General features: G+C 35.7%; 1 protein-coding gene across 1 annotated transcript in view; it reads right to left on the reverse strand.

Moving 5' to 3' along the window:
* tcf4 (transcription factor 4) overlaps positions 1-27,500 on the reverse strand; it is a 148,061-nt gene that overhangs the window by 17,211 nt on the left and 103,350 nt on the right. Inside the window, exons 9-16 of the mRNA XM_059525733.1 lie at positions 18,173-18,278; positions 13,857-13,990; positions 13,573-13,708; positions 12,071-12,141; positions 10,624-10,702; positions 7,904-7,980; positions 7,559-7,765; positions 3,497-3,499 (exon numbers count right to left, since the gene is read on the reverse strand). Of these exons, the coding sequence (XP_059381716.1) occupies positions 3,497-3,499; positions 7,559-7,765; positions 7,904-7,980; positions 10,624-10,702; positions 12,071-12,141; positions 13,573-13,708; positions 13,857-13,990; positions 18,173-18,278 (813 nt within the window). The remainder of the gene's footprint in view (positions 1-3,496; positions 3,500-7,558; positions 7,766-7,903; positions 7,981-10,623; positions 10,703-12,070; positions 12,142-13,572; positions 13,709-13,856; positions 13,991-18,172; positions 18,279-27,500) is intronic.

Raw genomic sequence — 27,500 nt, forward strand, 5'->3', positions numbered from 1 at the left:
TTACAGGATCCAGTATGATTTCTTATTTCGTGAAAGAAATAAACACTTCCAACGCACCGGAGTTTAACAATGTTGCACATTTCATTAAATATTTTAAGCTTACAACAAGTAATACAATATAATAAAATGATAATAGCATATAATGTTGTAAAATAATAACATAATTATTATATAATTTATATTTGTACTGTAAATGCTTCACTTAATACCAGGTTTAAGAGCATTCAAAATACAAATACATTAAATAAATGTAAAAATAGTTTCACTAAAAGATGTTTTTGCACTTTACACAGGCTTCATCAGATGAGCATTTGTGTTTCTGATGAATAAGAGACTGAAGATCTGCTGGATGATCTGCAGCTGTAGGGGGCACCGGAGAGCTGATGAACACTGTGTGTGTGTGTGTGTGTGTGTGTGTGTGTGTGTGTGTGTGGAAAAGTGTGATGACAAAGCGCTCTCTGTATGTCTGCGTTTCCACGGCAATGGGAGAGGGGCGTCTGAGCAGCAAATAGTGCGTCTTTATGAGTCCCAGACACACACACACACACACACACACCCACACTCACAGGCGTAATTACGTGCTGTTTCCTGTGTTGTAGTCATGGCTGGCTGTTTGTTCGTCTCTTAGGCCCTAAACAGCATTTTCTCAGGCTTCACTCAGTTACAAACCTCACCTGAGTCTCCAGTCGCCCTGAAACCCATTTAGTGTGAAACACACACTCCTTCAAATCATTTAAAGTACTTAAGAAGATATGAAGATAATAATTTTATAATTTTCCAGTGCAGTAAAATAAAAAGCACTTATATTAAAAGATGCAGTGAATGAAATCAACGTAATATCAATGATTTTAAAACATTTTGACTTGAAAATACCACAAATATTCATTAGTTTCTATCAGTTATCTATCTGTCTGTGACTCTGAGTTATGTTGTGATGACATTAGGGGTCTTACTTGGGATCCCGAATCCTCACTGATTAAGACAAAACCCCAATGAAATTTGGCTAGTGGATTTTGCATGTTGAGCCACTCCCAGTGCATACGGGTATAAATAGGCAACAGGTGTATCCACTCAACAGATACTTGCTTCAGACCCAAGTGAATGAAGGAAACTCAACATTTACCAGGCGAATTCTCTCGTGTGCTGAAAGAAGAGGCTGTTCGGGGAGGCGTTACGACACATTCAGTGGGGTCCCTGTTAACTCAGCGATTCCCCTGGTGTTTAATCTAAAAGAGCAGCTTCTGATCACCGTCGGCTCACAACTTTTTAAAGATGCTGCTCCAACGGTGTTCTCTTGGGTGTGGTCATTACTTGTCTTCTACTGACAGCCACAATCGTCGTCTTCAGTTTCTAGGCTTCCAGCACGCTGACGATGTGTTTGTGGATGGTTCATGTGCTCACTGCGAGTGTATGTCCATGACAGCACTGGGATCGTGCCTATCTCTCCTCAAGAGGAGCAGAAGGGCACCTTCTGTCACCACCCACCTTGGTTTCTCTGACACGAGCAGAGGACCACCGGCTGGTGCTTTGGGTGATCTGAGGTTTAGAGTGGGAGCTTCCTTTGGTTTGCGTTCAAGGGTTGGGCATGGCATTACAGGGTCCTCCCCTTCGAGCTGTCCCTGTGCCCCTGTGTCTTTATAAAGGTCTCAGAGGGTGCCCTTGCCCCATTGCGGGAAGTGGCCATCAGGATCCTCAAGTATCTCGACGACAGTTTATCTAGCTTCAGGTCAATTGGGAAAAGAGCAAGCTCTCCCCTGTGCATATAATCTCTTTTCTCTGTGTCGAGTTAGACTAGTCAGAGGCAGGACGGTCGTACCACTAAAACACTTTCAGAGGATCCAGGGCATATGGTATCCACAGCCACAGTCACACTGCTCGGATTGCTTCATATGAGACCACTTCAGCACTGGTTACATTCCCGAGTCCAGAGATGGGCATGGCGCCTCGGTACACTTTGCCTTGTCCTGAGTGTCCTTTAACAAGTGTCCCGACATGTTGTTGTCACGAAGGATGCCTCCATCAAATGGTGTCGCTAGAAGGTTGTATCCTTCTAGGCCAACCCTGGTGCCTTCCTGGAATCTTTCTACTGTCCTGGCTGGCCTTCAGAGAGATCCCCTTGAGCCGCTGGATTCAGCTGAGCTTAAATTCCTGTCTGCTAAGACAGCGCCCCTGACCAGCTCACTTGGGTTGGGGACCTCCAAGCATTTCAATGAGGATGCGTTCTTGGATGGTTCATGCTCTCACTGTTAGTGTATGTCCATGAAGGGAAGGCTGTCTCCAAGCAGAGGTTGGGCTGGGTGACACCGAACACCTTTGCGAGATTCTACAGTTTCTCTCCCAGTCGAGTTCCCTGGACAGCGACCCTGGTTGAGTATCGTCCAGAACCCCGGCAGTCAGACTCGGCAAGGCAGTCTGATGCCAGGCCCAGTATCGGTGCTAGCTTGAACTCATTCTGTCAGGAAAAGCTGGCAGTGGTTTCTCTCTACTCTCAGGTAAGACCAGCCTCAGAGTCCCATTCCATATGTAGTACTGCCCCAGGCTGGGGTCAGTCCATATTAGTGTCTCCACATGATATCTCCCTTCGAGTAGGATGTGGCCTCCGTAGCACACTTCTTCCCTATCGTTACTGTCAAGCTGTAAACAACAAACAGGAAAGGTGTGAAGCACCTTTCATGAAGGTCGAAATCCCTTCCCTTTAGAAATTATTTTCTGTGGAAGGAACAGCAGCGATGTACTCACCTTTTGGTCCCTTCGGGTGCTATGGTCAGTGAATTCGCACTGGGGCATTGGGAAGGTTAGGACTTTTGCATAGCACCTGTCTGACACACTCCAGCTTGTCAACACTTGCAACGCCATAAAGTTGTGACGGGGGCAGGCTGTGGTGCTTTCCATGGACCCCTAATGTCGTTACGACATTACTAAAAGTGACGGACAGATAGGGAACATCTCGGTTAGACCAGGACAACTAGAGCCCCAGATACAGATCCCCTGTAAAGACCTTGTCTCAGAGGAGCACCAGGACAAGACCACAGGAAACAGATGATTCTTCTGCACAATCTGACTTTGCTGCAGCCTGGAATTGAACTACTGGTTTCGTCTGGTCAGAGGAGAACTGGCCCCCAACTGAGCCTGGTTTCTCCCAAGGTTTTTTTCTCCATTCTGTCACCGATGGAGTTTCGGTTCCTTGCCGCTGTCGCCTCTGGCTTGCTTAGTTGGGGACACTTCATCTACAGCGATATCGTTGACTTGATTGCAAATAAATGGACAGACACTATTTAACTGAACAGAGATGACATAACTGAATCCAATGATGAACTGCCTTTAACTATCATCTTTGCATTATTGACACTGTTTTCCTAATGAATGTTGTTCAGTTGCTTTGACGCAATGTATTTTGTTTAAAGCGCAATATAAATAAAGGTGACTTTGACTTTGACTTTGTACGTAACTCTTATTGCCTTATGGAGGGAACGGAGACGTTGTGTCCACGTGCCACAACCTTGAACCGTCGCTGGTTGCCAGGGACAAATTCTCGGCTCCAGAGCATAAAACTTGATGAGTGGATGTACTTGTATCTTTAATAATAGTGTGTTTTCTCTCACAGCACTGGCAAAGAGAGTCTCTGTTTTAAGTATAAACAAGCTAAAAACTAGTGAAATAATTTGCTGGTGCAATAAAACAGAATGCACTTACATTAAAAAGATGCAGTGAATGAAAACAAAATATAAAAAACAAAGTAGGACAAGAAGTCATAATATCTTAATATGCACAGCTTCTTCTCAAATAAATGCCTCTAGTTTTAATGATTTCTAGACATTTTATATTGTTTATGGCAATAATCTTTCATTTAAGTAATTTTGTCTCTGATTTTTCCTTGTCTTAATATCTTATGCAGAGCTGCTTCTCAAATAAAATAATAGATTTAACTGTAAAATAACAAAAATATTTACGAGTTTACAGCACTTCATAACAGTTACCTTTAATTTTAACGTATTTTGTGTACATTTTATGTATAAACAAGTTTGCTATTGTAATAAAACTAAATGCACTTACAGTATATTAAAAAGCTACCATGGGAAAGCAATAAAAATGCTACTCAAAAATGTAAACAATTATTTTCTTCCTCAGTTTTTTTGCTTTGCTTTCCAATACAAATTTCTACTAATTCTTAAATCAAGATGCATTTACTAAAGAAGTAAAAATGCACATTAAGTCTTTTATGAAAAATTTATCAAAATGAAGTATCTGCAGAAAAAATAATATTGCCTTCCCTCGGACTTAAGCTAAATTATTATAATATTTTTTTGACTCTATCTTATTACATTTTGCATCTTAGTTTAGGAAAGTCTATTAAAATATTACTGGAAAACGAGACAAAAATATTGGCAGTACATTCACATATAATATAATAACAGAGAGTGAGTTATAAGAATGATTAATATGAATGATTGAGAATCAAACTCCAAACAACTCAAAGATGAATATCACTTAATTCTGCTGAATTATTCATTTGTGATACTGGGAAAGGAAGGTGTGCATGGTTTGTACTGTATGTCTCCTGCACACTTTGGTGAATCTGTGCTCGCTGAAGTTCCCATACTACACTAGACGTATCATGTAACAGCCAGTTTGTGTGTGTTTGTGTCTCTCTAATCATGTGAGCACCTGTTTCCAGCATGAGCTCAGCAGCAGATCTCATCCAGCTGTTCACTCATTCACTTCACATGACCCTAGCCTTCACTTCCACCGAAGCAGCAGCAGCATTCAGCTAAACATCTTCTTCTGTTTGCCACAGAAAGTAAAAGAGTCATGGACATGTGAAATAAATGAGGATGAGAAAATTATGACTGAACCGGGTTATTATCGTTAACTAAAACTGAACTATATTTTTTATTAAATAAAATAAAGTAACTGAAATATAATAAAATATTTAAACTTTCTCACTTCAACTAGTTGCCAATGCAATATTTCTCGTTTTATTTTGTTTAACTAAAAATAAAAAATAATAAATAAAAATAACCATATATACATATTTTAAAAACAAACAACTAATTAGATTAACAAATCTCGTTGGAAATTATATAAAAATATTTTTTAAATGATTAAAAATGCCAAAGAAACAAAAAAAAATGACTGAAACTTTTATTTAGAACTTAATAAAAATGATGAATATATATTAAAAACTAAAACTGATAAAATTGACAAAATGAGTAAAACTTTATTAAAGTGAAAACTTGTTTTACTAAATTTTAAATTAAAATTGAAAACTAAGAATTATATATATATATATAAATTATTATATATATTATTATACTATTATATATACAAAAATAATTAATAAAAATGATAAAAACACACAACGAAATTACTAAAACCTTAACTGAAATGAAAATGAATATTGAACAGTATATTAATTAAATTCAGTAAAATCTATTTCAAAATATTAACAAAAACTACAATAGTATATCAAAGATTGCTAAAATAACACCGCAAAAGAGTGCTACGTTTTTGATGAACTGTCCCTTTAACAACACTAATCTGTGTGTGAGGTGTGAATGTATTACAATCCAAACACACACACACACACACACACACACACACACACACACACACACACACACACTGGTGCAAGTGAATAAATAAACAGCAGTGTCAGTGTAACACTGAGCAGAGATTCAGGACCTCGACCACAGCGGAGCTCGTCCAATCAAACGCATGAGCAAACCCACGCCTGACATTTCATTAAAACAGCTCGTTAACACTGGAAATATGTACAAACTCGACCTTACAAAGAGCACTTCATCAGAAACACATCAGTCTGAATATTTACTCTTTTAAGAGCCACTTTTGAGCGACCATAACCCTAAAAAAATTAAGTTTTTACACTTTTGCATTTCCTTAAGGAATATGCGTGCATGTGCCTTTGCGAAACATTCATTTTCAATAGTTCAGTCCCATTTTTATGCATTTTAATGCAATTCGGATGACTACATAAAAAGATATAAGCACATCAGAAATGGTTTATGTATAAATGTGCATGCAATAACGTGTATGTGTGTCGGACGTGCATTATATCTTCTTTTCTTCATGTATTCTCTTTCTGTTCTTTATTCTCTCCAGCTGTTCGAAGCTTTATGGATTGTTTTTAAGTCTTAAAAGAGCCTTAAATGTGGAAAATATTACCAGCATCTTTCTTTTGAAGTCTTGTTCTCCCCCTCGCTCTGTTATTTCCTATATTTAGTTCTGTGCTGCTTAACTTACAGTCAAAAGGAGAGCCAACATCACTACCCACAATGCTCTGCTCCAACCTGAACTAATAACACTTAGACATTACAGGACCACATCAGTGACATCATGCACACGCATTAAGCATGATGATTTTTATTGCAAATACATCGCTCTTTAACTTGAGTAGGTGGGAGAGTTATTTTAGTGTCACCAAATTAGACTGTATTTTTATATTTTCTGTTTTTACTTTCATTTTAGTTAAAGTTTTAATAATTTTGCTGTGTATTCATGTACTTTTTTTGCAGTAAAATGTATCAGCTAAACAATAAAAATCATATTGTTTATAATTAATTTTTATTTCAGTTATATAACAAATGTCTCCTTAAATAATAAAAAAAATACTTGAAATTCTGAAATGTCTATACTTTTTTATTTTTATATATATATATTTTATTTCTTTATTGTTGTAATTTTTCATCAAAACCAAAAAAAGAAATGTGCCTTGGGAATAATCATTTATTTAATTTCAAGTAAAAATTTGTAATGGTTTTACATTTTTTTATAATAATAATAATAAAAACTGTATCAGTTTTAATTTTTATTTCAGTTTTACATATTTTAACACATCAAGTTAACAAGATTAAACTGTTTCATTGAAATATCAAATAAATTCCTTTAAACCTCCTTGAAAAATGTAAATGTCATATTTTTTAATGTCTTTTTGATAGATTTGTTGTAAAGATTTTACTTAAAAAAATGTTATTATTTTTATTCAATCTAAAATAATTGAATATTTAATTTCGAGTAACATTTTTTTTAAATAAACCAAAAAAATATTTTTTTATTAATTCTTATTTAGGTTTTAGTTATTTTAACATCAAGTTATAATAACTGAGAAATTGTTTCCTTGGTAACTAGCTGAAATATTATGCAATGTTTGTTATTTATTTATTAAAAAAAATTATATGTCCATATAGTTTTTTTTATTTTTTATAATTGATTTTTATTTATACATTTTTATTTCAATACTAAAACAAAAAAATACTGCCTTGTCAACTAGCTGAAATAAAGTTTGATTACACTTTTTAAATATTAAATTTTTTTCAGTTAAAATGTATTTAATTTCAAGTAAAGACAACATTTTTTTTATGGTTTTAGTTCTAGTTATTATTTCGATGATTAAATTTTTTAAGTATCATAACTAGGTGGCGCTGTACACATGATGGATCAGTCCAAACAGACTGATCTAGACACAGAGAGATGCCGGACTCTCCACAGGAAGTGGCTCCAGACGGCGGGAGCTCAGAGGTCAGAGGTCAGCGGCTCTTACCATGAGCGAGTGTCTGTTGGAGGGCAGCAGTCCGCCGCTGTATCCGGCGCTCAGGCCGCCCATGGCTCCGTTGTGTGAGTGAGACGGAGTGATCAGTCCGTGCATGTCTGTGTGAGCACCAGGCATCGCTGTGGATCCGACCGCGTGACTGCGCAGCACATGGATGGCATCGTCCAGCCGCTCCAACCGGTCCTCGATACGACTCTGCTGCAGGACAGAGACACACAACCAGCATCAGCAAACCTGCTCCACACTCACATCTTCTGAGGGATGCTTGTGTGTCTGTATGGTTTCGATCTTGTCTGGTAGGAACAGAGTTTGTGTTTGTGTGTCTGTATCTCTCACCAGCGAGTGCAGCGGCGGCTCGTAACTCGGGGACGAAGCTCCCTGACCGTTTCTGGACCAGACGGCTGAACTGGCAGCTGAAGAGAACAAAACATCAGCATCAGCAACATTAACAAATGATGAGAAATAACAGCTTCAGGGGAAAGTCTTATTTAAACAGCTTTGTTAATATTTTTAATTTGATTTTTTTTTTTAATTGAATTTTTGTTTTTTTCATTATGTAGGTTTTATTTTAACTTTAACTTTTCAACTTTTAAAGTTTTAGTTACCTATAATATAATTTCAGTGTTCAGTGCAGAACAACCAGATGACTGTGATTTGTATAATACCTTCTAATTAGTAGAAGTTATAACGTTATTATAGTTAACGAAAACTAAAATGTAAATCAAATGCACACACACACACACACACACACAAAAAAATTGGTAATTGAAATAAAATAAAATATATTTTTTTATGCCAACGTTTCTAATTTTTTACTTAGTTTAAATGAAAATTAAAAAATAAAAATGAATAAAAAAAGCTATATGTGTGTACATATGCCAAAAACACAGCAAAATTACTACAACATTAGCTAAAACTAAAATGGAAACAAAATATGAAAATAAAAAGTGATTAATAAAACCTCATAATATTAAGAAAAAAAAATAGATAAAACCATAATAGTGTCTCAACCATACTAAAACAACCCTGCATTGAAATACAATTGATATGTTTTTAATTTTGGATTTTTTTTTTTACTTTATTTTATTTTTTATTTTTTTATAATTTTGTTGTGTTTTTGTCATTTTAATAACTTCTTTTAATATGTCTGAAATAGCATTTTATTTTATTTTATTTATTTATTTATTTATTTTTATCAAAAATGAGAAATGATGCGTTGGCAACTAGCTGAAATAAAACAATTTAAAATGTTTATGTTTTATTTAATTTCAGTTTGATTGAATTTCACCGGAAGCTCCATGAATACAATGGTTTTTGCTTTTATTTTTGAGAGACTGATCATTTTTTATCCTTGTTTATGTGGTTAAATCTTTCTTCTGGCCTAATGCATTCCCCTCATATCCTATAAATCCGTATTTTCCCGTTGATCCGAGACATAATAAACACCCGGTCTTCTCTTTGAGGTGCTGTTTTCTTGATGTAGAGCAGCGCTGATGATCAGCTGGTGGCCCTTCCTTTGATAGGTGACGATCCTCATGCTAATAACACCTCGTTATTCTTTCATTCTCGAGTTAGGATGCAAACTCGTTTGCTGTGTCCGGTTCACAGCGGTAATTAGAGAGGAGCGGCGCTCGTTCATCAGTTCTCCCTGACCTTCACCTGTTTGCGTTTGCGGCATCCGTCTAATTATGTTGTGTTTTTTCAAATCGTACTTCTTTACAGAAACACGCATTTCAGACGCTTCCCTGTATTATTAAACCTCATTTCCAAATGCTAATTAGCACATAATTACAGCCACATTCATGTGCAAATAAATTTTGCATGTATCCGCACCGCCGCCAATGAGAAAATTATTAAATTAGTTACTTAAACTTCCCTCGCATGTTTAAGTTTAAATATTAATTTGCGGTTGCGCATTTAATGGTTGTCGGTCTAATAACTTTGGCACTCGGAGAAATAGCAATTAGGTGGCGGTCGTTTCCATAGCGACACGAATAATGACTCGTTAATCAGGATTTGAGATCAAGTGTGTTTCAGAGTTTGAATCAAATATGAAGAATGAAACATAAATATATTTTCAACTTGAAATCAATGGCTTTAGCAGTGTGCAGTATATATATTAGGTGATTTATTTTAATTTGCATAAAATCTGTTATTTTAATAGGCTATCATTAAAATATTGTTTTTTAATGTTTTAAAATTGTTTTTGATAAAATTTTTACTTAAAGCTTGATGTTTTATTGTGCATTTTTTATATTGCCTTGGCAACTAGCTTTTTATATTTTATATTATTTAGTTTTAAATTTAGTTATAGTTAGCTATAATAACAGTAAATAAGATATCCGAATTACCTAAATAAAAATATTATATTAGCTTACATGTGCAGAATAAACCAAAACACACGTTATTTCTTACTAATAACGAATACTAATTAGACTAAATTATTTTGTACAATTTTAAAAAAAATTTTCACATGGTAACTGGAATCAAGCATTTATTTATTTATTTTTTACATAACAAATATTTTAGTTTAGTACAAAAATTGTTTCCTTGGCTTAAATATAATAGGCCTATATAAAAATCTAAATAAATTAAAATAAATATTTTATTGCAGACTTGACATTTCATTTCCATTACAGTACGATGTATTTATCTGACAAAAGTAATATTTTCAGTGAAAATTTTGTTACATTTTAATATTCACAATTTAAAATTAAAGTTAAAAATGTAATTTTTTAATAAATAAAATAATAAATATATTTTTATATTTCTATATAGTTTTTATTAATTTTTATTTCAGTTTTAATTTAACCTTTTTTTAATACAATATTGGGAAGTACCTGAAATAAAGGTTTTTTTAAGGTTTTAATTTTAGTTAACTGTAATAAACTTGGTGGCACATAACAGTACTCAGTATATGTTGCATAGTTAAGCAAAGTAAAGTATAGTAAACAGAGAGTAATCAGGTAACTGACATCAGTGCAAACAGCTGTGTGTGTGTTTAAACTCTGTTGAGAACACACACACACACACACACACACACACACACGTGTTACCTGTGAGCGAGGGAGGAGATCCCACAGGAGTGGATGGGTTGGATGAGAAGCTGTTATTGGTGTGATCGGGAGAATAGATCTACAAACCAGAACAAACACACACATCCATCATCACCATCATCATCATCATCTGAATGATTTATTTTCTAGCTAAGATGTTTTTGACAGGCAACATGCAAGCTGTTTACTTTTTATCAATGTCTCTGGTCTTAATGTGAACGTTGCTTTAAAACCTCTATTTATATAATCTTCAAATTACAATTAGTTTCTTCTTCTATGAAACCATTTTCACGAATGCTTGTTTCAGCCACAGAATAAATTAAAAAAAGTAATTTTGAGTTTAAATCTGACTTTTGTTTTTGCCACAGAATAAAAAAATAAAAACTGTAATTGTCATTTTTTTTAATCTCACAATTTAATTTAATTATCAAAGTAATACATTTTAAAAACAATGTATTTAGTACTAAGCATAGTTCAAATCTATTAACATATTTACTGGCAGATAACTCGAGACTTACTGATATACAAATTATAATTAAACTTAACTTGGCATATTACTTGTGCACAATGCACATTTCTTAATATTAAGTCTAATATATTTGTTAACGTCACTTTTGATGAGGATTGTATGATCTTTGAATAACATCAGACTTGAAATGCAAGATATTTAAAGTATACTTGCAATAGTTAAACTTTAACACAATAAATATACTAAGTATATCTTTAATTGTACTTCAGCACTATTTTAGCACAATTAAAGAGCATTAAGTACAAATTTAGCAGACTGTAAGTACGCCAGTTTAATATACTAAAAATGCAATCACATGACAAAGAAAACACACATGACATGGCCTTAGAAAATATTTCATAAATTTCACAGTTTTACAGATTATATTATGAAATTTCAACTGAAGCTTTGGTAGACTTGTGGCTTTAGCTACACTAGGTTTTTAAAATCACAAATAAATTAAAAAAATATGTTTTTAATATTTGTAATTTAGTTTTTATGTTTGAGCTTATACATCTCTATTATCATAACAGTCGGAGTAATTCTGATTGTTGAACATTAAACTTTGAAGTTTCAGCTTTGTGTACAAATGTTGATTATGTATCTAGTCAGAAAGAATCATGAGAAGAAACCTTTTTATTTTGGGTATGTCATTTCTGTCTCCATGCTGAAAAATGGGGGTTGACTAGTAAGGGGTTAAGTACAGAAATATAAAAATAAATTTGTAGTGTATTTAGCTTGAAATCAATGTATTTCAAATTCATTTAAGTGCATTTATTTTTCACTAGGTTAAATACAGTATTAAAAATGTCCCAATGACCTTTTATATTTTTTATTCAGTGGCGGAAACCTCAAACAAGTTGAATGTGTGGTGAATGTGGTTTGATGTTGCTTTAGATCATGTGTGTATCTGTATCTGTGTTAGACCTGGTCACTCACTGAAGCCAGAGCCTTTCCTAATGCGTCTCCCGTCTGTGAGCTGCTGGCCGCTCCGCTCGGCGCTCGATTCGCTGAAACACAACAGAGCAGAGACACTTCACACCTGTTCATTCAAAAATAATAAACACTTTAACCCCCGGTTTCACAGACGAGGCTTAAACTAGTCCCAGACTAAAATGCATGTTGGAGATGTCTCAACTAAAAATGTCTTGCTCTGACATATCTTAAAATATGTTAGTGTCATTGTTCTGTGTCAAGATGCACACCTGTAACATTTTCTTCTAAGGCATTTTTGTAAAAGTTGCTTAAATATCTTAATTTAACTAAGATCTAGTCCTGGTTTAAACTAAGCCCTATTTGTGAAACCGGGCCAAAGACATTATGGAAATTATATTAATGGAATTAAATTAATATTAAAAGCTCATGGAAATGTATTAGTGTTGTCAGACAATTAATCACATCCAAAATAAATGTTTTTGTTTACATAATATATGTGCACATATGTTAAGTTTAAATATATTTATATACTGAGATCATATAAATGTATTTTAAATAAATGAGTTTTTTTTATTCTTTAAAAAAATATGTTCAGTGTTAGTTTAAGGACAAGAAAGACTTAGATAAGTAATAAACTGCATTTCTAAATCAGTAAATCTGCAAATATTGTCTTAAAGTATGATGATGCAAATTGTAATTTGTGGCCCTTCGCATTTTATGTGGTATTATTTATGTATTATTTTTATTGCATATGCTTATGCAATAAAAATGTGCAATATCCTTATATTTATTTGTTATCCCTCCATCCTAGTACATCCTTGCATCTTACTCAATCCTATTCCATTATCATTTATAGCACAATTGTTTATACATTTATTTATTTGGCAATGTTTTTTTGTTTTTTTTTGTCTGTGTGTTGTTGTTTCTGTAAACTGGAAGCTTATGTCACTAAAACAAATTCCTTGTATGCGCAAGCATAGTTGGCAATAAAGCTCTTTCTGATTCTGATTCTGAATTAAATGCGGCCTGCTTGGCCTCTGAACTTGAGTAAAATATTTTGTTGAGTAAAAATCGCAGCAATATTGTCATTTGTGAGTTATAAATATTTTTTAAATATTAATTTCATATAAATTAATTATAAAATATTAAATTAAATTAAATTAAATTAAATTAAATTAAATTAAATTAAATTAAATTAAATTAAATTAAATTAAATTAAATTAAATTAAATTAAATTAAATTACATTTTTTTGTCAATAAAAAATACAAATCTACATGGAGTCAGAAAGGTTGAGAACCACTGCTTGTGACAGTTAATATTTTCTTAAACTTCACAAAAACATTTTGAAAACAATGGGCAGCTGAACCTGATCACCTGTAGTTCCCTTAGCTCCTTCTGATTTATGATCCTAATATCCCATCTTTGCTTTTGTTTGCTCTCTGATAGAGTGACTGAAGTGAAGAGGATCAAATTTTCACTTGGCTTGAATTTGGAGGGGACTCACCCATGACGCTGTCTGTCCCGTTGGTGGTGGCGGAGCAGGATGCCGCGCTGTAGTGGTTCGTCCCGCCGCTACGATGGAAACTGGACATGGGTGGAAGACTGGGGTTAATCTCAGCCGACGAGTGCGAAGGGTAACTCTGAAAAATACAGAGAGGTAGAGCGATTGAGACAGGTTCACTTCATTTTCATTAAAAAGACAGTTCATAGGAGTTATTAGATTTATATGGCTTTATATATATGTATAGTACATAGTATCATTGTCTTTGACTTCAAAATTGTGCTCACGAGTCTGTCGTGTGGATGCAGGCCGCAGTAGCTGCTGCTCTGAGCGCTGTGTGTGGAGTTTCCCAGCATGCTGTTGTATCCGGGCTGGTTCATACTGCCGGACGAGCTCCATGGGTCTGTACTGTGATGACCGTCTGAAATCACACATGAAACATACACACAAAACATTTAGCATTCTTAGACCATTTCTAAATAGTTGCTAGGGTGTTCTGAATGTTTAGGCTGTTGCTGTGCATTGTCTAGGATGTTCAGTGTGTTTTAGACTGTTGTTATGTAGTTGCTAGGGATTTCTGAGTGTTTAGGCTGTTGTTATGTAGTTGCTAGGGATTTCTTAGTGTTTAGGCTGTTGTTATGCAGCTGCTAGGGATTTCTGAGTGTTTAGGCTGTTGTTATGTAGTTGCTAGGGGATTTCTGAGTGGTTAGGCTGTTGTTATGTAGTTGCTAGGGGATTTCTGAATGTTAAGGCTGTTGTTATGTAGTTGCTAGGGGATTTCTGAGTGTTAAGGCTGTTGTTATGTAGTTGCTAGGGATTTCTGAGTGTTAAGGCTGTTGTTATGCAGTTGCTAGGGATTTCTGAGTGTTAAGGCTGTTGTTATGTAGTTGATAGGGATTTCTGAGTGTTAAGGCTGTTGTTATGCAGTTGCTAGGGATTTCTGAGTGTTAAGGCTGTTGTTATGTAGTTGCTAGGGATTTCTGAGTGTTAAGGCTGTTGTTATGCAGTTGCTAGGAATTTCTGAGTGTTAAGGCTGTTGTTATGCAGTTGCTAGGGGATTTCTGAGTGTTAAGGCTGTTGTTATGTAGTTGCTAGGGATTTTTGAGTGTTAAGGCTGTTGTTATGTAGTTGCTAGGGATTTCTGAGTGTTAATGCTGTTGTTATGTAGTTGCTAGGGATTTCTGAGTGTTAAGGCTGTTGTTATTTAGTTGCTAGGGATTTCTGAGTGTTAAGGCTGTTGTTATGTAGTTGCTAGGGATTTCTGAGTGTTAAGGCTGTTGTTATGTAGTTGCTAGGGATTTATGAGTGTTTAGGCTGTTGTTATGTAGTTGCTAGTGATTTCTGAGTGTTAAGGCTGTTGTTATGCAGTTGCTAGGAATTTCTGAGTGTTAAGGTTGTTGTTATGTAGTTGCTAGGGATTTCTGAGTGTTAAGGCTGTTGTTATGCAGTTGCTAGGAATTTCTGAGTGTTAAGGCTGTTGTTATGCAGTTGCTAGGGATTTCTGAGTGTTAAGGCTGTTGTTATGTAGTTGCTAGGGATTTCTGAGTGTTAAGGCTGTTGTTATGTAGTTGCTAGGGATTTCTGAGTGTTAAGGCTGTTGTTATGTAGTTGCTAGGAATTTCTGAGTGTTAAGGCTGTTGTTATGCAGTTGCTAGGAATTTCTGAGTGTTAAGGCTGTTGTTATGTAGTTGACAGGGATTTCTGAGTGTTAAGGCTGTTGTTATGTAGTTGCTAGGGATTTTTGAGTGTTAAGGCTGTTGTTATGTAGTTGATAGGGATTTCTGAGTGTTTAGGCTGTTGTTATGCAGTTGCTATGGATTTCTGAGTGTTTAGGCTGTTGTTATGTAGTTGCTAGGGATTTCTGAGTGTTAAGGCTGTTGTTATGCAGTTGCTAGGGATTTCTGAGTGTTAAGGCTGTTGTTATGCAGTTGCTAGGGGATTTCTGAGTGTTAAGGCTGTTGTTATGTAGTTGCTAGGGATTTCTGAGTGTTAAGGCTGTTGTTATGTAGTTGCTAGGGATTTCTGAGTGTTAAGGCTGTTGTTATGTAGTTGCTAGGGATTTCTGAGTGTTAAGGCTGTTGTTATGCAGTTGCTAGGAATTTCTGAGTGTTAAGGCTGTTGTTATGTAGTTGATAGGGATTTCTGAGTGTTAAGGCTGTTGTTATGTAGTTGCTAGGGATTTTTGAGTGTTAAGGCTGTTGTTATGCAGTTGATAGGGATTTCTGAGTGTTTAGGCTGTTGTTATGCAGTTGCTAGGGATTTCTGAGTGTTTAGGCTGTTGTTATGCAGTTGCTTGGGTGTTCTGAGTGTTTAGACTGTTGTTATGCAGTTGCTAGGAATTTCTGAGTGTTAAGGCTGTTGTTATGTAGTTGCTAGGGATTTCTGAGTGTTAAGGCTGTTGTTATGCAGTTGCTAGGGATTTCTGAGTGTTTAGGCTGTTGTTATGCAGTTGCTAGGGATTTCTGAGTGTTAAGGCTGTTGTCATGTAGTTGCTAGGGATTTCTGAGTGTTAAGGCTGTTGTTATGTAGTTGCTAGGAATTTCTGAGTGTTAAGGCTGTTGTTATGCAGTTGCTAGGAATTTCTGAGTGTTAAGGCTGTTGTCATGTAGTTGCTAGGGATTTCTGAGTGTTAAGGCTGTTGTTATGCAGTTGCTAGGAATTTCTGAGTGTTAAGGCTGTTGTTATGCAGTTGCTAGGAATTTCTGAGTGTTAAGGCTGTTGTTATGTAGTTGACAGGGATTTCTGAGTGTTAAGGCTGTTGTTATGTAGTTGCTAGGGATTTTTGAGTGTTAAGGCTGTTGTTAAATAGTTGATAGGGATTTCTGAGTGTTTACGCTGTTGTTATGCAGTTGCTATGGATTTTTTGAGTGTTTAGGCTGTTGTTATGTAGTTGCTAGGGATTTCTGAGTGTTAAGGCTGTTGTTATGCAGTTGCTAGGGGATTTCTGAGTGTTAAGGCTGTTGTTATGTAGTTGCTAGGGATTTCTGAGTGTTAAGGCTGTTGTTATGTAGTTGCTAGGGATTTCTGAGTGTTAAGGCTGTTGTTATGCAGTTGCTAGGGGATTTCTGAGTGTTAAGGCTGTTGTTATGCAGTTGCTATGGATTTTTTGAGTGTTAAGGCTGTTGTTATGTAGTTGCTAGGGATTTCTGAGTGTTAAGGCTGTTGTTATGCAGTTGCTAGGGGATTTCTGAGTGTTAAGGCTGTTGTTATGTAGTTGCTAGGGATTTCTGAGTGTTAAGGCTGTTGTTATGTAGTTGCTAGGGATTTCTGAGTGTTAAGGCTGTTGTTATGCAGTTGCTAGGAATTTCTGAGTGTTAAGGCTGTTGTTATGTAGTTGATAGGGATTTCTGAGTGTTAAGGCTGTTGTTATGTAGTTGCTAGGGATTTATGAGTTTTAAGGCTGTTGTTATGTAGTTGATAGGGATTTCTGAGTGTTTAGGCTGTTGTTATGCAGTTGCTAGGGATTTCTGAGTGTTTAGGCTGTTGTTATGCAGTTGCTTGGGTGTTCTGAGTGTTTAGACTGTTGTTATGCAGTTGCTAGGAATTTCTGAGTGTTAAGGCTGTTGTTATTTAGTTGCTAGGGATTTCTGAGTGTTTAGGCTGTTGTTATGCAGTTGCTAGGGATTTCTGAGTGTTTAGGCTGTTGTTATGCAGTTGCTAGGGATTTCTGAGTGTTAAGGCTGTTGTTATGTAGTTGCTAGGGATTTCTGAGTGTTAAGGCTGTTGTTATGTAGTTGCTAGGGATTTCTGAGTGTTAAGGCTGTTGTTATGTACTGTAGTTACTAGAGATTTCTGAGTGTTAAGGCTGTTGTTATGTAGTTGCTAGGGGATTTCTGAGTGTTAAGGCTGTTGTTTTGTAGTTGCTAGGGATTTCTGAGTGTTTAGGTTGTTGTTATGCAGTTGCTAGGGATTTCTGAGTGTTTAGGCTGTTGTTATGCAGTTGCTAGGGATTTCTGGGTGTTAAGGCTGTTGTTATGCAGTTGCTAGGAATTTCTGAGTGTTAAGGCTGTTGTTATGTAGTTGATAGGGATTTCTGAGTGTTTAGGCTGTTGTTATGCAGTTGCTAGGGATTTCTGAGTGTTTAGGCTGTTGTTATGCAGTTGCTTGGGTGTTCTGAGTGTTTAGACTGTTGTTATGTAGTTGCTAGGGGATTTCTGAGTGTTTAGGCTGTTGTTATGTAGTTGTTAGGGATTTCTGAATGTCTAGCCTGTTGCTATGCAGTTTCTAGGTGTTCAGTGTGTTTTAGGCTGTTATTATGTAGTGGCTAAGGTTTTCTAAATGTTTTAGGCTGTTACAGTGTAGTTGTTATGGTGTTCTGATTGTTGTAGATTGTTGCTTTGCAGAAACAAAGGAGTTTTGAGTGTTTTAGGCTGTTCTTATGTAGTTGCTAAGGTGTTATGAATGTTAAGGTTGTTGCTTTGCAGTTTCTAGGGTGTTCCAAGTGTTTAGGCTGTTGTTCTGCAGTTGCTAAGGTGCTGTGAGTGTTTACGTCTGTTATCATGCATATGCCAAGGTGTTGTGAGTGTTTTAGGCTATTCTTATGTAGTTGCTAGGGTGTTTGGAGTGTTCTAGGCAGTTGATTCATCAGGTGTGTAAGATTTACCTGGCATAAAGAAGGAACTGGGAAAGCTGCTGCCCGGTGCTTTAGAGGACGGGTAACCCGGTGAGTCCCGGTTGTAATCGGCAGTGCTGGCGGAAGGGGCATATACCTGAAACACACACATAACGATGCCGTGATCTGGATGGCTAATGATACAAAACATACTTTCAACGTACATTTCACTTCATATTTTATGGTGTGCACTAAGAACCATCAGAAAAGAGACAGAAACAGAGCGAAACTCTTTCCCAGGAAAAAAATTTCATGTTCCCAAAGTGTTGCGACACAATAATTTAGTGCAAATGTGAGAGAAGCAGCTGCAGTGGATCAGTGATGACATCAGCAGACAAACAGCAGAGCATTCCTGTCTGGAAAACTGTGCTGTAATGACTAGCAGGAATGGTGGGAACATGCCGGATGGGAATATGGAGCTGGGATAAACACAGCGGATGTGTGAGGACAGAATGACCCTCAGAGATACACCTCAAAAACTAGAACAAAGGCGATGGAAAATCACATCTCAAATGCTTCTCCTGTACATAAAGCAGAGCAAATTAAAACTGAATTGCTTTTGATAAGATAAAGTTTTTTTTTTCTAAGCAATTGTAGGTTACAAATCTGAGACAAACGTAAATGAGGCTCAACTGAAAACTTATGACATCTCCAGAGCTCAAGGGTGGAGTTTGAGGAGTTTTATGGAGACCAAGAGACTTCAGCACAGATGGAGAACTTTACTTTCCCATGAAGCACCTCACACACACACACACACACACACACACACAGACACACACACACACACACACACACACGTCTGTGAAAGAGATCAGGCTGTGACTTTAGGGGGGTTCAATAACATGGAGATTTTGTTCAGGCTGGTTCATTTCTGCACCTGTCCACAGTTAACACACACATTCCTGGGTGTTTAAAGTGACTGTTGCTATGCAGTTGCTACAGTGTTCTAAATGTTCTTAGGATAATGAAACCTTTAAGCAGCTGCTATATAGTTGTTAGAGTGTGTTATGCTGTTTTTATGCAGTTTCTAGAGTGATCTGGTTGTTTTAGGTTGTTGCTATTATGTTGCTAGGTTACACTAAGTGTTTTACGCAGTTGCTAGGGTATTCTGGCTGATTTAGACTGTTGCTCTGCAGTTGCTAGTGTCTTGTGAGTGTTTTAGGCTGTTGCCATGCAGTTGCTAGGGTGTTCCATGTGTTTTAATCTGTCGCTATGCAGTTGCTAGTGTGTTCTGAGTGTTTAAGTCTGTTGCTATGCAGTTGCTAGGGTGTTCTGAGTGTTTAAGTCTGTTGCTATGCAGTTGTTAGGGTGTTATGATTGTTTAAGGTTGCTGCTATGCAGTTTCTATGGTGTTCTGAGTGTTTAAGTCTGTTGCTATGCAGTTTCTAGGGTGTTCTGAGTGTTTAAGTCTGTTGCTATGCAGTTGTTAGGGTGTTCTGATTGTTTAAGTCTGTTGCTATGCAGTTGCTAGGGTGTTCTGAGTTTTTAAGTCTGTTGCTATGCAGTTGCTAGGGTGTTCTGATTGTTTAAGTCTGTTGTTTTTTTTCAGGGTCGGAGCTGAACTCTGCAGGACTGCGGCTCTCTAGGACCGAACTTGCCTATCCCTGTGCTAGGGTGTTCTGAGTGTTTAAGTCTGTTGCTATGCAGTTGCTAGGGTGTTCTGAGTGTTTTAGGCTGTTACTATGCAGTTGCTAGGGTGTTCTGAGTGTTTTAGGCTGTTGCTATGCAGTTGCTAGGGTATTGTGAGTGTTTTAGGTTGTTGCTATGTGGTTGCTAGGGTGTTGTGTGGTCTCTAGGTGTTTTCTTCCTGTCTGGTGTGAGTAGAGTCTCGGTGATGTGTGATTCAGGTGATGTGTGACTCTCTTTCAGTGTGATTTTCTGGTTCAGCAGGTAAAAACAGTGCATCTGATCACTCAGTAAATAGCTGCAGACTCATGATGTGAGGAATCATTCAAACGCTGCAGGAGTGAGTCTGTTTACTGCAGCAGATCAGGAGCAGATGGAGTGAAACCAGAGCAGTCACGAAAGCCACAATACACACACACACACTGAGTCTCGCCCCTCACACCTTATCAGTGTGACCCACTTGCTACACCTGTGCTGAACTGACCAACACACACACAAACACAATATGCTCCTCCTGAACATATAGTGTAAAACATGTTTGTGTAAAGGGATCCCCGGGTATTAAGACATGTATAGCTTTATATACCATAAATGATGTCTCTTATTGAAATATGTAAAAGAAAACCCATCAAAGATGTATGTTATTTTAAAAAATCATATTTGTGAATCAAACACTCAACAAATTAACAATGAAACATTCACTCACACATTTTCTTTATTTCTTTTTTTAAGAAAGAGAGAGAGTTGCGGAAGGAAGTTCCGCCCTCATTTTGGACTTCATTCCTTCAACCTGCAATTGTTATAATGCTGTACAGATGTAGAACAACATCAAGAGCTCCAAGACACACACACACACACACACACACTGGGGTCTGGCTTTACCATCAAACACTAATCTATTCCACATGAACCATAGCGAGAGCTCTCTCTCTCTCACACACACACACATACACACACACACACACACACACACACACACACTCCCTGAGGAGTAGCAGCTTCCTGTGGCTTGATTAGGGAAAACCGTGCAAAGACAAGTGCCTCCCACAACAGCACCTGTGACTGAATATGTGTATGTGTGAGTGTGTGTTTCAGGTCAGATGTCAATACAGCTAGGAAACACTTTACACACACAACTAATGGAGAGAGACACACATATAACTCACACACATGTTTGCTTCTGTGAATTGTGGGGAGTTTCCATAGACTTCTATTACTTTTATACTAACCAAACTATATCTATATATATATATATCTTTCCCCCTTACCCTAAACCTGCACCTGTTGGCATTCTTAAACTTTCAGATAAAATAAAAACTAAATTAATTAATTAATAGACATCTTTAAAACAAGAGCTATCATAATAAGCTAATGAAAATACAATATATAATACAAAAATGAAATACAAAATAATTTTGAAATAAAAAAACATTGTAAGTTCTTGATGAAACCCTAATTAAATTAATTAATTCCAAATAAAACAATAAAAAAGACTGTGAACATGTGAATGTGTTGTTAAATTAATGAAACAGTCATTTAAAATCTCAGAGATATTAGTAAAAAAAAAAGTTGAGGAATCACAGATTTAACAACAATACAAGCTTCACTTTGTGCTTTTAAAGCCGCTGTTCATTTCTCCAGACTGAAGAACGAGATGAAATCAATCTCTGTGTTGATCAAACCTATGTCATGATGAACATGGACATTTCAGCTCATACTGAAGTACAATGACAGGTGGAGAAAACACACACATGCACAACACATCAGGAGCTGATCAAACACACACACAATCACACACACAACGCTAACAAACTTCATATAAGAATGAGAGGAAACAAAGAGACGAGAGAAAGAAAAGAACACAATTCAGTGTTTATACTGAGAAATCAGTTCAAGATGTGAAAGATGTACACACACACACACACACACACACACACATCAGATCAAAGACCACGAAGCTATTAATTGACCTCTAATTACATCAAATGAACCTGGAGTAACTTACAGCTGCAGAGAAAGAAAAGAAAATACAAAAGAAAAGAGATTAAAGAAAAAGAAAATAAATATGAAAAAATAAGGCAATAAAATAAAATTATAAAGGTAATAATTACCATGAAAACTTTTGAAAATGAATTAATTATTAAACTACTTTAAAATAAGAACAATCAAAATAAGATGATGAATAAAATAAATAAAAATAAAAGACAAGAAAAAAAGGAAAAAAGGAAGAGAAGCAAAGAAAATTAACTATAGTAAAATATTAAATCTAATATAAAAAAATAACAAAAATAAAAATAATAAAACCTTATAACTAAAAATAATAAAAATGAAATGAAAAAAGTAGAGACAAAAAGACAAGCAAAGAAAAGGAAAGACAAGTTTAAACTATATTAAATTATTAAGCCAAATATAAACTATTAAAATAAAATCTAATCAAAATAAAAAGAGTGTCGAGCGGGGTCACGGTCAGGTCCGAGGTCAGCGACCTCTGTGTGTGTGTGTGTGTGTGATTGACAGCTCGACAGTGTGGCTTTGCTGTGTGTGTTGCCATAGCAATAGCAGAAGAAAGCACGTCAGATCTGAGCGTGTGCAGCACAGATGGAGCCGAGAGCATCGCTCCACACTCACTCCATACTGCTACTCTACATATCTGAACACTTTACTCACACACACACACACACACACACACAGATCCAGCAGCTTGAAGCCATGCGCTCAAAGGCCATGTGTGTGTGTGTTCTCTGTTTCAGATCAACCGGATTACACGTCGAGCGCTGCGCTGTTTCTTTCTTCTCTTCTTTTCTCTCATTCTTGTCTTTGTCAGGATCGACAGCAGAGCTTTGTTCTCTAACAGATTTACCTTGTTTGATTACCGTGATTTACTGCTGCTTGAGCCCCCTAGTGGAGCTCCACACACACACACACACACACACACACACACACACACACACACACACACACACACACACATATACAGATAACTCACTTACTCACTCACTCACTCATGCAAACACACACACACACAAATCATTAATACACACACACACACACACACACACACACCAATCGTTAACACACACACACACACACACACACACACACACACCAATCGTTAACACACACACACACACACACACACACACACACACACACACACACACCAATCGTTAACACACACACAGACACACATACAGATAACTCACTTACTCACTCACTCACTCACACAAACACACACACACACACACACACACACACACACACACACACAAACAAATCCTTAATACACACACACACACACACACACACACACAAATTTGCTTTTGAATACATTTTTATTCATAATAACTTTTCATTATTATTTTTTTTTTAATTATTTAATTATTTATTTAAATCTTTCAGCTTTAACTTTAAATATAATTTATTTGAATATAGTTATTAAAGAACTACACATGCATACAAGAAAACTTAACTGTATGGGTATAAAAGTGTATATAAAATGTTATTTTATTTAGATGATATCCTAATGTTATTAACATTCAAATATGGCATGCATGCAAAGCAAATGTATTTAAATTGCACATTTTATGTGCAATGGTAAGTGTTTTAGATTTAAAAAAAAAAACAATGAATCAACTTAAATTAATCTTAATCTAATAAAAAGAATGAATGAAAAATGAACTGAATGCAGTGCATTGAAGTTTAAAAAGAGAATGAAAGTCTGATTGTATTCATTGAAATGCATTAAATGTCATTTGCATACTATAATTCGTGGTATATGAATATGGCAGTACACATGAAAACAGCACATGTTTACCCATCTGAGAGAGAGACCCATGTGTTTATAACCGGAGCGTCCAAATGTTTCTGCTTGAGTCAGAACAGATGAAGAGATTCTTCTGCACTCCATCCATCCTGAGATCCTGAGATCATCTCACCGACATCAAACACAAACTCTGTCAGCACGGGTCCATCTGAAGAAACCAGCGCCATCTCCGCTGTTTCACAAAGACTTCTTTCAAATGCTGCTTTGTAAATTGGTAATTGTAGATATATTTGCATATTAAATTGTCTTTCTCAGAAACTGACCATATAGAAACCAAGTATAAATGAACTATAAAATCCTTGTTACTTTTAAAATAACAACAACAACAACAACAATAATATATATTTAAAACTATATATATATATATATATATTATATAAAATCCATTTCGAGATGGAGATTATTTGCAAACATTTCAAAAATAAAATCTTCGTGTTATAAAATCACACAGAAATCTCCTTTTCCTGATGAAAAAGCACCTGCTTGGCAGAAAGACTCACGTTGAGCTTCAGAGACTGTATGTAAGTCTACAGCTCTCAAACTGACCACACAAACCCATGTGTCCCGGTCACCCCACAGCCTTATGGGTAATAACAGCCACTCTGTGCCTCTTTCACTTCTCCAATCAAATAACTCAACGGAAGCACTTACACACACACACACCACCACCACAAAACAGGCCAAATGAGCTCACAACTCGACAAGCACAACAGATGCAACGATGTAGATTGTTTATGCTTCAGTTTTGCATCCAGAAAACATAATTTAATGATGTTCTATGTGCAAAAATATGAACATAAAAATCGAGAGAAAAGAGAGAAAAAAAATTAAACAAAAAGATATAAAAGAAATGAAAAAGAAAAATACTAATACAAATAGTAAACAATATTACAATATTAAACCAAATATAAAATCTAAATAAAATGCATTTAAATTAAAAGGAAAGAAGAAAATAAAAATATAAAACAGAAAAAGAATAAATAAATAAAAAGAATACAACAAAAATAAAATATTAAACTATAAATATATTAAACCAAAAATATAAAATACAGTACATAAAATAAATGTCAATTAGAAAGATAAGAAAGGAGAAAAACATAATAAAAAGAAAATAAAAAGAATATGACAAAAATAAAATACAATTTTAAAATACTAAATAAAATAAATATAAATTAGAAAAGGAAAGAAAAGAAAGAGAAATAAGAAAAAAATCTGAAAAACGAAAAGAAAAAGAACAAATCCACGTTAAAATATTAAACTAAATTTTACAATAAAATAAATAATAATATAAATGTAAATGCATAAAGCATATATATATATATAAGAATAGAAAACAGAAAAAAATATATAAAATTAAATAAAGCAAAAGAAACTGGGAAAAAATATAGAAGTATATCAAAATATTAAACCAAATATAATAACAAAACCAATTTAAAAGAAGAGAAAAGCACAGAAAGGTGTGTCACGTTCAGCCGATGCACATCGGTGTTTGTGTGTTTGTGACCCACAGGAAGTGCTCGAGGAGAAAATGGGCGGCAGAAGATGGCTGTCGTCCAAACTCATCTCCATGGTGATATTCTAACGGCCCTTTCACGGGATGCGAGAATCCGATTGGTCGGCCTGGTGACCGCGGCGGAATCTGATTGGTCGGCCGGGCGGATTCGGAACCTTTGCTAAGAGCCAAATAGAATGTTCCGTCCCATTGAGATCCAGCACTCTGGATAATTCCCTGACATTCCATCCAGCCATTAGCACATCAGCGCTATCAGCTCAACCTCACCCAACGGCCAAATCAGTTTCCCAGGATTACCAGGAAAGACTGTCGAAATCTGGAGAGGTTTAAACAGGACTCCAGGCGAGCGGCAGAAGAGTAACCTTGGGAAACAAAAGTCAAGCGAGGAGCAGATGAGACGGCCGTAATCCAGTGATTGTGAATGAATGAGGATCCTGTCCAGCATCACGAGCTGGTGACAGATGATTATAATAATCAATCAATGATAATAATTAAAAAAGGAATTTCAAAGACAATCAGAAAGCACACACACACACACACACACAATACATTTCCCAGCATTGCAGGAAAACTATCTCATATTGAACATTAGGGCAAAAAAAGCCAAACAGATTCAGAATATGCAACGCAAATACATTGAAACTTTAATAATATCAATAATAATAAACTACCTACTGAAAGAACATATTTATAATTCAAAATTAAATACTTATAATTATATACATTAATATTAATATATTTTAATTTATATCAATTTACTGCTGTTTTTATGTTTTACATATTTTTCCCAAATCACTTCAGGCACCATATTCATCATATGCAACATATTTCTTACATTTATAATTAAACTATAAATGATTTATAATTATATACATTCATATTTATATATTCTAATTTATATAAACAGCAAAATATGCATATTTAATCTTATTTAGTATGCATTTTTACTGAACTTTTTGAAAGTTCATGCACAAATGAATAGCTACTTTTTTTATTTTCAACAAAATAAATAAACATTCAATATATTTTCCAGCAGTATTTCACACGGTGCAGAAAATGACACAAAAAAAAGCAAAAAATAATAATCTTTCATGTTTATGTCACCGTCGTGACCCTGTGACCTCAGAAACACACACACACACACACACACACACACACACACACACACACCACAAGCACTGTACTCGTGTTGTCATCTGTGTTGCTTTCGCTGTTTTTAGACAGTCAGACAAACTATTATTACAAATCACAGTTGGAGCTCGACTAGTGTGACCAAACTCAACCGCTGCTAACCGACCCAATAACCAGCAACACACAAAACACACACCATCAGACAAACACAACACAGAGATCGCAACAATGTCTCCAGCTGAGCTCAGACTGGTCAAGACTGTTTCAAAAAGATCTCACCAAATAAAACACAACACAAGTGAGAGCTGCAAAAGCATCTGAAGAGCGGAAAAACACACTCGAGCTACGGATCAGAGAGCGGCTCACACACACACACACACACACACACACACACATGTTACTAAGAAAGACAAAGTGGACATTAAATAAACAAACCAATCAGGCCGAGATCACAAACCAGACGCGAGAAAAACCCAACCACACACACATACACACACACACGCAGAGCCCCATATAAAGTTAATTAGAATTAAGATGAAGGCTTAGTGTGTTTCATGTGAAGGGTCTGTAATGGTGAACATATGGACTGAACGGCACTTCAGACGGCCGGATCACAGACGCATTATTAAAAGAATAAAACCACCAGGATCAAAGACTGATTACTTCAACATTGCAAACTTGTGGCCGACTGAGATTCAGCCGCCGTCCAGCACATGTTTAGCCACAGTTTAGCACAAAACTGTCCCTAAAGATAAGATGAAATCTGACAGAATATATATCTGATCTTAAAAAATTACAAAAAATAGTTTAAAGGTAAAAATATTTGAAGAATCGTTTAGACAGTATAAAACCATATATTGGACACAGTGTGTGTGTTTAGCTACAGTTTTGCACAGAAATGTCTCTAAAGATAAGATAAAATCGGACAAAATATCTATCAAATTGTAAAGATTTTATAGATAGATATTTATCTATCTTTTATAAACATACATCTCAGACACAATGTGCGTGGTTAGCTAGTTATGCAGACACTGTCCATTAAAAAGGATAAAATCTGACTTCTTATTCTGATTTTAAAAGATTAAAACAGTAATCTATTTTACAGATAAAACTGTAAAAAATGATAATAATGCTGATCTTTTATACAGTATAAAAACATACATCTCAAACACAGTGTGTTTAGCTACAGCTTTCTACAAAATTACCCCCCAAAATAAGATAAATAT

Source organism: Carassius carassius, chromosome 36 (assembly GCF_963082965.1).
Source record: "Carassius carassius chromosome 36, fCarCar2.1, whole genome shotgun sequence".
Lineage (NCBI taxonomy): Eukaryota > Metazoa > Chordata > Actinopteri > Cypriniformes > Cyprinidae > Carassius > Carassius carassius.